We start from the raw sequence: 12,167 nt of genomic DNA on the forward strand, positions 1-12,167 counted from the left end.
TTGAGATAACTTAATCAAACTGACAAAATTTACATCTGGATTTATCTTATATATTCTCATCAAATTTGGTGCAAATCGGTATACTATATCATAAAGCTGTCATTGGAACAGCCAGTCGAAAATTGAATACAGCAAGGGCATCAAATCTTCGGCGTGCCGAACAGCATGTAAATAACTGAACGCAGGGTATTCTACAGTTGACTATACTAAATATTTGTGCATATTTTTGTCCATCGATTTGGTAAATCAAATTGAGAACCTTGAACTTATTGCTCTTCTCTTTATATTTTCATTTATAGTTATTGCAGGTAATTGCCTGCCAGTTCTCAGTCCCAGCCCTGTCAGAAATGCCCCAACATTTACCCATCTACTGCTCGACCAACCCCCTTACCCCCTCCTTGCCACAATCGCGGCATTATCAGCCACGTTTTCAACGCCTGTCAGCGACACGGCCCCCAACGGTTTATTTGTAAAGCGCTCAAACTGTCAAAATGGCGTGCGGCACACCAACAACACCAACAACAACAAGAACAACAACAACAGCAACAATGTTTGGTAAGTCAATAATGTAATTTTCTCATTTCATATTTTCCTTATACATATATATATAAAACACACACACACACACACATGCACACACAAACACATATATATATATATATATATATATATATACATATATAGCTTTCATCGCATTACCTTTAACTACCTCCCGAAACATTTTTATAGCTCCATAAGTATTTCATATTTATATTATATTTCTTTCAGAGAGCCAAGCACCGAGTAATGGGAAAGGGAGTAAAAGAAAAGGATAAAAAGGTTAAAAAGGAGAAAAAACGAGCCATAGAAAATAACAGTTTTAGAAACTACTATCCAAGTATAATTTATAGAATATTTTAAAGTGTATTGAGGAAAAAAAAGGGAAACGAGAAGACGAAAAGAGCAGAGAAACAGAAATGTGAGCAAGTACCGAGAAAAAGCAAAGAGCGAAAGTCATTAGCAAAAAAAGAGATACAAAAATTCCAGTTATACAACTAATCTATGAATAGAAGTCTCCAAAACTCCAAGTATAGTTATGATACCTGTTATGATACCTACATAAAAAAAAAAACTGCCGGAATTCGGGATAAAATCAAAATGCAGCTAGGATTATCAGGGTGAATCGAATCCACTTATTTTTCAAATCGGTTCTATATAGTGTAGAAATGAGGATACATAGAGAAAAAAAAAAACACCGAATTATAGATAATAATTTCATCAGAATATTCTTATACTATTGAAAACCATTATTTTATCGAATCGAAACTTGTTTTTATAATAAAGTGTGAGAATACTCATTAATCTTTAATACATGAATTATAAATGTATTAAATTTAAATTTACTGTATTGGTTGGGAAATTAAATCAAATTTTATCATTTCACCTCCAGCAATTCATACTTTAACTTTTAACTGCAAAAAAAAATTATCATTTCGGATATCAGAGTTTTTTAAAAATAGAACCTTCTTTACCTTCTTTAAGATAGAACCTTCTAATTTTTTTGCTAGCGAATATTTCCTTATATGTTAGGGCTGTTTTAAATTTTGTTTTTCAATTTGTATTCCTAATTTTCTTTGGAAACTATGTCGATTGAAACCAAAATCATTTCAAGTCCGACAGAAATCAGTTTTTGTGTTTTGTGTTTAACACAAAATAAATAGAAATAGGCATACAAAAATCAAAGAAATCAAAATACTTTTGGCCCCATATATATATTTATTTCAGTAGCAGATGCCAACGGTAAGTGGGGAGCAAGTAGTCTTAGAGTCTTAGTCAATCCATGGCTTAGACCTGCAACTTCAGGCAAGGTCATGTCATCGTCAGGCATTATAAAGGACAAAACAACGCAATCGCAGCGACTTAATGTCGAGAATTCGCCACACGATTGGCACAGATGTAAACACCGACTGAATAAGGCTCTAGAAGAACTGGAGTCAACGTTCGACAAGATGCCAATAGCACATAAAGCACAATATTCCTATCTCTGTCCGGGACCACAACAATTGGTGACAAGACCAACTCAATGTCAGATGATCAGACAACCCATGGATCCGAAGAGTCGTCTGAGAGCCATCAAAGTATTCAATGTAATGCTGGCCCGACTTTGGAGACGACGTTGTGCCGAAGTTTGCGATCTCCATGAACTGGTTCGCAAATACCAACAAAAGGTAAGCAGATTACATATTACAGCATCAAATTTATAAATCGAGACTCTTTCTCCAAAATGTTGTGAAAGGTTCGGTTCGGCGGTTCGAACCATAGAGCAAGACATCGGTTCGGTTCGCGAAGTGGTTTATATATCCAAACCTTGGGTTCGAAACTTGGTACACTTTTATACAAAAAAATATTTTTATTGTTATACATTTTTCTAAACATTTTGATTTTTGAATTTGAAATTTTTTTTTTTTTTTAGAAGTCAAATTTTAATGATAAATTAAATTGTTTTTCAAGATTTAAGTATGACCTATTTTAATCCAAAGTCTCAAATAATTGCGTAATATTAGAAAACCATAGAATATATGTAATAATTTTTTTTTCGAACCAAACCCTTTTTTTTTTGAAAGCGGTTCGGTTTCAAAAAAAAAATAATAATAATAATAGTATTACACAGAGTTAATACTTTTCTAATATCGCGAAATTATAAAAATCGTAAGATAATAAGTCCTTAAATCTTGAGATTATGTATAATTATCTTGAATATTTACATATAGTAATTGGCTTTACAAAAATAATTTACTAAAAATTGATTAATATATCTAAATCAGGAAAAATATTTTTTTTATTAATTTCAATAATGGTTTAAACCAAAAACCCTTGGCACTGAATCGAAAATTTTCCAAACTTTTGCTGGTTTACAGCCTTGATAAAGACAATTTTTTTAAAGTATGATATAAAATTTCGACAAAGTTAAAGAAAATCAAAAACTAGTAGATTATGATTTTAATGTAGTTTTTATAAAAAATGTTAGGCTGTAATAATATAGATATATATAATTTTGACTCTCTCTCTCATCGGTTGTTTTGCCTTAGTCGCAATATATTTCTATATTATTATTATTACTATATTAATTTATTATATGAAACTTGTACTTCTTTTCTTTAACAAACAGTTAAAGTAACTAATTAATAAGTTACTCAAAATTACAAATTTAAATATTTTAAAAAGAAACCGTCAACATTTTATATCAGATTTTTAATGAACTTTGATTTTTATTTTTTTGAATAAAATTTAAATTTTACTAGATTCTTTCTACTACAATATGTATAGTATGTATTTTTCTCAGCTTTAACGTTTCTATCATTTATTGAAGATTTTGTAAGATGACTAAAAAAAAATGCAATAATTTCATAATGTTCATTTTATTTATATTACAACATTATATTTTATTTCTAAGATTTTTGAAAGCTGTTTAACTCTCAATTTTGCCATCTTTCAGGCCAATGTAATGCGAGACGATATATTTTTGCGAAATAACATGATTAATCGTGAGCAGCAACGTAGCGAGCGTCTGGAATTGAAGTTACGTCAATTTAAACATGTTGGAATAGAGAATTGCGAGTCCATTGACAATGCATTGAGTGAGGCACGTTTGCAGGAGGAGAAGTTGCGACTCGAGTTGCAGTCAAAGACACAAGAGTGCAACAACTTTGCCGACATGTTGCATGAAACGAAAACTGAAATGTTTCGGGAATTATGCAAGTTCCGAAGTTGCGCAAAGGAATTAGCCGAACAACAGCGACAGAATCGTCTATTAGAAATGCAGAATGCCGAGCTGGAGGATGAGGTAGGGCTTAAAATTTGAACACAATTTGATATGATAATGATATGATATGGTATGATTCGAAAACTATAGATATTGACGCTTAAGGATCGATTTCAATCGCAGCATGACGATATTGTCGTTGCTGTCCACATGAAACAGGAGATACTAGATGAGGCCTATGAGACACTTAAGGGATTTGAACAGGAACTCGCCGGATTGGAACTGTGAGTAGTCTAAGCAGGTGTACGCTTTAACTACTATTATTATTATTTTCACGTTAAAAAAGGCATTTTGAATTAATTTTACCTAATAACTGTTTTTAAATGCACAATGAATTTAGAGCCCGATCTATGATCAAAATGAGATTCCTATTGAAAATCGGTTCAGTTTTGACAGAGTTATGACATATTGAAGTTGATCTAACCCTTGACCTAGCAGCTTTACAAGTCTAATTTTGTCCAATTTAGCATGATTTTTTACAAGAAAATGAAAGGTCTCAGAATCAAGTTTAAAGTGTTATTTTATACTAATTACGATATAAGGAGTTGATTTAAAGTGAAAACTTGAGATTTAAAATTTAAAATTTTCAAAATTTCAAAGGGGGGACCCCTGGCATCGAACCCAAGATTTAGAGGAAAATAATTTTTTTTACAAAATTGAAAAAGTTTTAATGCAGAATGAATAAGGAGGCCAAACCATGATCAAAATGACATTCCGATTGAAAATCGGTTCAGTTTTGACAAAGTTATGTGTGTTTGAAGTTGGTCTAACCCTTGACCTTGCAACTTTACAAGTCAAATTTTTTGTCCAATTAAACACGATTTTTTACAAGAAAATAAAAAGTCTCAGAATCAAGTTTAAAGTGTTATTTTATACTAATTACGATATAAGGAGTTGATTAAAAGTGAAAACTTGAGATTTAAATTTTTTAATTTTCAAAATTTCAAAGGGGGGACCCTTGGCATCGAACCCAAGATTTAGAGGAAAATAATTTTTTTTACAAAATTGAAAAAGTTTGAATGCAGAATGAATTAAGGGGCCAAACCATGATCAAAATGACATTCCGATTGAAAATCGGTTCAGTTTTGACAAAGTTATGTGTGTTTAAAGTTGATCTAACCCTTGACCTAGCAGCTTTACAAGTCAATTTTTTTGTCCAATTAAACACGATTTTTTACAAGAAAATGAAAGGTCTCAGAATCAATTTTAAAGTGTTGTTTTATACTTAATATGTTATGACATAAGGAGTTGTATATCTCTAATTGATATACCTCGATATCTAATAGATTCTTAGGTCTAAAATTCTCTAAAATCTTCTATTCTTCTCTTCGGCAGTAAACATAATGAACTCCTGAGAGAGAATCAAATCGATGCAATGCTACAAGAGATCAATAAAGTGCAATATAAGATGGGAATCGTTCGCTATATGATGTGTTTACACTGGCCAAACTGTAAATTGATATCATTTGAGATAGTTGCGAAATTACTCGAATATATTCTGCAGAGTCCAATATCAAGACCGACAATTCCCGTGACATCGTTGGGTATATGTATAGCAATAATGTTTCTAATCGGCGCTTTTTACTGATGAGCAGATTGAGATTATAGAAAATAGAAACGTTAGAGGATGAAGGACCTTGCAATAAACAATCAGCAAATGGATAACGGTTATTGTTGGATGAATGTTAAATAATTCTTACATTTTACACTTCAACACTTTTTTTACATCATTTTTTTTTTTGTTTTCTTGTAGTTAACAGATCACCAAAAATCCCTCTAAATTGTTATCCGATAAAGTGTACTAAATTATCGTTTCGATTGAATTCTTGACGAGCATAACAGATAAAAATTTGGAAAAATATATAGTATACAACAAAAAACACGATAAAAAAAAATGGCAGAAATAACAACAACAGTTTTCAATCACTTTAACTCGTTTTTTTTTTTCTTTCTATGATTAGGAGGAGTTAACAAAATCGATGTTTACAGCTTTAATCTAACTTGATTCAGCATTAAAATGGGAATGCTCAATTTTTTCCCAGCACTGTCCATTTTTCTTTACTTTCTGCACTTTTTCAAGAACTTTAGACATTCATAACTTTGTCAAATCTTAACCGATTTCCTTGCGGCATATAAATTTTAACATTATTCTGCTTCCAAATTGAAAAATTTCAGTTTTTCCAACATTGCCCATTTTTTCCATACTTTCCTTATGATATGTGTACTTAAAAAAAAAAAGGTGATTTGGAAAAATTCGATATTTGTAACTCGCTGTATTATTAACCGATTGATCGACAAGTCAATTATTTTTTTTTTCGATTTTAAACTCGATAGACAGCTTGGATTTACATTACTAATTGCAACTCACAACAATTGTTGTTAGCTCAATTAGTGCACAATACAATAGCAACAATAATTATCACAATTGTCAGCTGTGTCAAGGGGGTGGGGGGTGGAGGTGGGGGAGTAGGGAGAATTGTTTATTGGGTTTAGTTGACCACAAAAGCAAACACCTTTTGACATTTGCACAGCTCGTTCAACGTTATTGGCACTAGATGTGGAAATAGAACAGGAAATTATATTGGCATTTTCATCAGCCTAATGCCAGAACAATAACAACAATAACAACAACAACAACAACAATAATAACAACAGCAACAGGAGGCACAACAAAAGGAACAATGAAAATGTGAAAGGTGCAAAACCGCAACGCAACTTTAATTAAACAAAATAGTTTGCAATGTAATTCAATAAGCCGCCTACTCTATGTGTGTGTTTGTGTGTGTTTGTCTATGTGTGCGTGTGTGCGTGTGTGTGTGTGCGTGTGTGTGTGTGTGTGTGTGTGTCAGCAATCAGCAAACACCTGTCGACTGTTTATACTGTGAAGTGCAAAGGTCTTTCTGCCTTTAAGCATTACTTTAATTTATCTAGCCACCATTTTAATATTCACTTAATTCATAAATAACCCAAACAGTAAAAAACTTAGCTACGAATTTTCAGTGTACTTTTCTCTAAATTTTGTGCAAAATATGGCAACGCACCTCAAAGATTGCATATATATTTTATAATTCTTTCTATTAATTTGGAGTCTATCCCACAAAAAAAAAAAAATCAATTACAAAATGAAATCCAGATAAAAATGATAGTAAACATGAAAAAACTGTTAAAGTACACTGAAAAGAAAAATCGCTTTCTAAAACAAGAATATTTTTACTCAAAATTTTAATTTTGTTAAATAAAACCAATTTCAGAGAAATTAAAAAAAATATATAAATTCAATATCAAAATGTTGTCTTTTATTTTAAGAATTTTTGAAAATAAAACAAATTTATTTCAGAAAGAAACTACAATAAGTATCTTTAAAAAACACAACTCCACAAAATACATATATTTATTTTGACAATATATTTTTCATCTTGCAATTAAATATTATAATTGGATAACTCTTAGTAACTATTATTTAAAATTCTAATACCTATTAAGCAAATTACATATGTGTATACCTGAGAGAACTTTAATCAAGTATTCTTCCCACAATACTTTAAGTACTTTGATTGAATTACAGTTGTATATTCTTTGTAGTTGTTATATTGTACAACATACACAGTGTTTGTTATACTTATCCTCTTAATACAGTTAGTGCAAAAAGTCTTTTGCCAAAATAAAAATTTACAAACATTTTGATTAGTGAAAAAAAATTACAAATATAAAAATTAAAGTACTTCCTTGAAAAAATCTATTTTTTAAAGGATTTAAATTAATATAAAATCGGAACGAGTTGTTTCAGAAAATAATCGAATATTCCCAACTCTACTTAGAACCACAGCCAAGTAAATTAAAATAATAATTTGAATAAATGTTGATAAAAAAAATTATTTTTTTTTTGCCCAAGAGAATGTGTAAATGTTTGTTTGTTATTGACACGATCGGTCTAAAAACATTAAAGATATGCTAATAACAACATTGTAAAAATTTCAAAAAAATACATTTTTCGACTCAAACCAGGAATTGATTTTAGAACTGTAGTTTCTTGACCATAGTTTAAGCATATGGGTTACCATTTTTTTTTTTTTTTTTTGGCCCATACAAATCGATGCATCCCACTGTATGTGCTTACTAATTTGCACTGTGGAAAAATGCTGGCAAAAAAGCACTCAATCACTTAAAGCTTAGTTGCTTACAGTTTGAATAGCATTGTGCTGAATACACTCACCTGAGAGAGTTGCTCGCAATTGCGCTCTTTCTCTCTCTCGTTCGCTCTATTGCTCGTTCACTTTTTGTGCCTCTTCTTGGGCAACTGACACCTGCTTGTTGTTATTGCTTTGCCTGATAATTTGTTGCATTTTTGTAAAACAAACACACTCACAGACACACTAGAAAAAAATATATAATACAAATAAAGTTGGAGATCAGCTAATCCAACAGCAAACATGCGTGTACATTTTAAAGGTATATATTATATAGTCTGTATAGCAAGTAACTGTATTAATGCTACTTTTTTTTATTTTTTGCAAATGTGTATTTTTTTTAATTATTTCGCGCTGCCAAACAATCGAAACCGAAACACGTTGCCGACGTCGTCGTCGTCGTCGTGACGTTGTTGTGTTTATCGGAGCAATTGGTTGCGAATGCGAGTGCGAGTGCGAGCGAGCGCGAGCGGGCTAACGGGAAAAGCTCAGCCAAGCAACTGACCGAACGAACGAACGAACGACTGAGAGCGCAAGCAAATGGATACGCACGCCTTGCAGTCGCAGTCGCTATCTGCTGCCTGCGTCGCTGCCGTCAAAGTACACCGCAGAGAGTGTGAATGTGAATGCGAGAGCGCAGCAGAGCGCGCTGATGCGTGGGTGCCGATCAAACAGAGAGAGAGAGAGCGAGTTCGGGAGAGTGCAAATTTGATAATTTTGCTGTGCGCTCACACTTTGTATCTACATATGTATGTACACATTGTAGATATCTGTGTTTGCTTGTGTGTGCGATGAGTGTGCGGCCGCAGTAGCAGAGGCAATTTTGTTTGTTATTGTAGTTTTATTGCACAATCTTCACAGCACGCAGCCAGGCAAACAAACAAAAAGTGTAATGCAATTGACAAAGGCACCGATACATAAATACCCTGGAATTGTGCACATTAACATTTATTTTATATACAGAACACATTTAATCGTTACTGTTGCGTACTTTATATGGATATTAACTAGTGATATATGAAAAATTTGGGACAGTTTTAAAAAAGTATAAAAAAATTACCAGCTTTTGAAAAAATTAAATTTTTAAATTTTAATGCAGAATCAAAAAAAGGGCTAAATAATGTGATAAATCCATGAGAAAACTGGTTAAAATTTGACTAAGTTATGACAGTTTGAAGTTTTTGAAAAGGTGTCAAAGGGAAATTATGGAAAAACTAACAGTGATCGAAAATGTAGAAAAAATGGACGATGATAAAAAAAATACTAATTTCTAATTTTGATGCAGAATCCAAATAACGGCCAAATAATTACAATTTGTATGACAGTTTAAAGTTTTTAAAAAAGATTCAAAGGAAAAGTATGGAAAAAATAAACAGTAATTGAAAATATAGAAAAAAAAAGAACAGTGATGGAAAAAATTATAGTTTCTAGTTTTATCGCAGATTCAATTGGGAGGCCGAATAATGAAAAATTCACATTTCTCGAGGAAATTGGTTAAGATTTGACAAAATTATAACAGTTTGAAATTGTTAAAAAAAATGTCTAAGAAAAAGTAAGACAAAGAGATGAAAAAAATATTATTTTACAATTTTGAAGCAGATTCAGATAAGAGTTAAGTTATTAAATCGATAGTGTTTCTCGATAGGTCAAGATAATTATCAGTTAAGCTAGTTGAAAAATTGCTTTCGCTTGGATCAAGTTATTGATATTACGATTATTTCAACACTAGGTCCATACTATACCCTTTTCAAATATATAGGGTATCTAGAAGAGATCAGTGCACAAAACGTTTTGTTCGGTTTTTTGCAGATGTTAAGCAAAGTTCTCAATGAAGCTCAAACTGTGCTATGCATGTCGCCAAAACAAGAGAAACTCTCTTTCTCTCCCTTTCTCTCTCTCTCTCTCACTCCCTTTCTCTCTCTCTCTCTTTCTCTGCGTGTAAATTTTTGCTTTAATTTTATGGCCTTTTGCACAATTTACTTATGAGCTTTGCACAGTGTTCTCACACCTTGCCTCTCTTTCCTCACGCTCTCGCTCTCTCTTTCGCTCCAACGCTCTAGCTCTCTCTCTCTCTTCTGCAACCTATTGTGTTTGCGTCGGCGTGCGCGTAAGTAAATTTCTTCTAATTTAATATTTTGTTTACATTATTTATTCATTTACTTATGTATCTTGTGTTTGCCGCACTTATCCCCTCCTCCCACCTGCCCCATCCACCCATCTCCCTTAATGCTCTCAGCCTCCCATCCGCCACATTTGTTTATTTACGTGTTTCACCTGCCAGTCGCCGTCGCTGCCGCTGCCGCTGTCGCCGTCGCTGCCGCAGTCAACGTCGCAGTCGCTGCGCACTTAAACCTCAAACTGAGTTTAGAATGTAGAAAATCTGAGAGAGATTTTTAAAAGTTATTATATTTATATATTTTATTGAATTATTTTTGATTTGTGTATTTATTCGAAGATTTCCTCAAATTTATCTTAAACAAATTGAAATCCTACACTTAAAGATACCCTGCACTTAACACGGAAATCCATATGGCTTTTCTGTTTACTCAAAAATAAAAACATTACAGTGTAATTACATTAATAATTTATTACTGCAATTACCATAATTCTGTTTTTCGTGAAAACTGAGTTGAATTGTCAGAAAAATTAACATTTTTATTGATACCAGATTTTAAGTCTCAAATTTCAAAAAATTACTTTAAAATAGTGATTTTACTTATTAGAAAATTTACGAGTTACTTTAAATTATAACATTACAATGGAATTGCTTATATTATAAATTACTACAATTACTTTAATTTTGTTCTTAGTGAAAACTGAGCTAAATTGTCAGAAAAATAAACATTTTTATTGATACCTGATTTTAAGTCTCTAATTTCATGAAAATAAATTGGATGTTGCGATTTTACTTCTTAGAAAATTGTAAATGACTTAGAATAACAATTCGTTGTTTTATAGATATTTATTTTAAGTTTAAATCAAATTTTTGATATTATTGAAATTAAGTGTGGCAACACTGCTTAGTAACTATCCATACTAAAACTATACACACATACATATGTATGTATGTAAGTTGAAAATATTCCAATATAAAACGTAAATAGAATAGAAAATGTTCCGTTTTGATGAATTTTGAAACAATTTTTATTCCTCGAATGGATTATATCCTCCTATTTTAAGCGAGACAAAACTTTTTCATTTTCACGACCATATGAAAAGCTTAGTCATTATGAAATTGTTTACAAATATGCTGAAACTCAAGCTTAATCTACATTTTAAGAAGAAATTCAAAGAACCTTTGATGCTTTTCATTTCAAAGAAGACCATAGATAATTCTCGATACATCAAACAATCGACAATTCTGTGGAAAAGAAACAATAAACCGGTTCGTTCTGGGAAACAGAGATCAAATCGCGGATAAATAATTTACAGGATATTATCGTAAATTCCAGCCCGCATCAATTCTAACTAAATGGACGCAGCACATAAAAAAGAAGAGGAAGAGCAGAGGAGGAGAAGAAGGAAGGTTAAACAGAATGCAAATGTGAATGAATGGATATCTGTAAATTTACAGTGGCTTACAGCTTATTTGACTCACTACACTTTTAACTAAACTTTAAGCACATAAATAATAAAATTAATAAAAAATAAATAGTTTAAATTTATAGTTATTACATGATTTTTATACTCATTATATTTTTAAGACATAATGAAACCCAAGAAATGCTCATTATTCAATGATTTTATTTTTAGTTTCAAAGTAAATCTCAAAATGAATCATTATTTTGTAAGTGAATCAATAAAAATTAAAAATAACCATTATATTATAGATTTTATATTAAAACGTATAATGATAACAGTTCCTGGAATATTTATAATTAAAATTTAATACCTTTAACATGTGTTAATTTCATTCCGGAAATATTTTGAGTATTGAATTCACTTTGAGTTTATGAATATAAGTCCGATTAAGTGTAAAAGATAATTTTTTTAAAACTTAGCCTAAATGCAACGTGAAAAAATACATTTTATGAAGTCCTACACTGAAAAAAAACCTACTTCATAAGTCAAGAATATTCATCTTAAATATTTTTTCTTGGTTTTATTTGAAATGTTTTCTAACTTTAAGAAATTCTTAGTTTTTAGTTGAAAGTCTTGATTTTAGAACATTTTTGTAA

General features: G+C 31.3%; 1 protein-coding gene across 2 annotated transcripts; it reads left to right on the forward strand.

Annotated features, from left to right (window-relative positions):
- The first annotated feature begins 1,718 nt into the window (after nt 1–1,718).
- On the forward strand, nt 1,719–5,687 carry LOC117793850. Of its 2 annotated transcripts, XM_034634276.1 has the most exons (5): nt 1,719–2,207; nt 3,476–3,823; nt 3,893–4,026; nt 5,138–5,253; nt 5,307–5,397. In XM_034634276.1, coding segments are annotated over exons 1-5 (957 nt in total). In that variant the 5' UTR covers nt 1,719–1,850; the 3' UTR covers nt 5,309–5,397. The 2 variants fall into 2 exon arrangements, with proteins under 2 accessions (XP_034490167.1, XP_034490166.1); XM_034634275.1 differs by having other exon boundaries at nt 5,138–5,687.
- The last annotated feature ends 6,480 nt before the right edge of the window (nt 5,688–12,167 follow it).

The sequence above is a fragment of the Drosophila innubila genome, chromosome X, assembly GCF_004354385.1.
Source record: "Drosophila innubila isolate TH190305 chromosome X, UK_Dinn_1.0, whole genome shotgun sequence".
In the NCBI taxonomy this organism is placed as follows: domain Eukaryota; kingdom Metazoa; phylum Arthropoda; class Insecta; order Diptera; family Drosophilidae; genus Drosophila; species Drosophila innubila.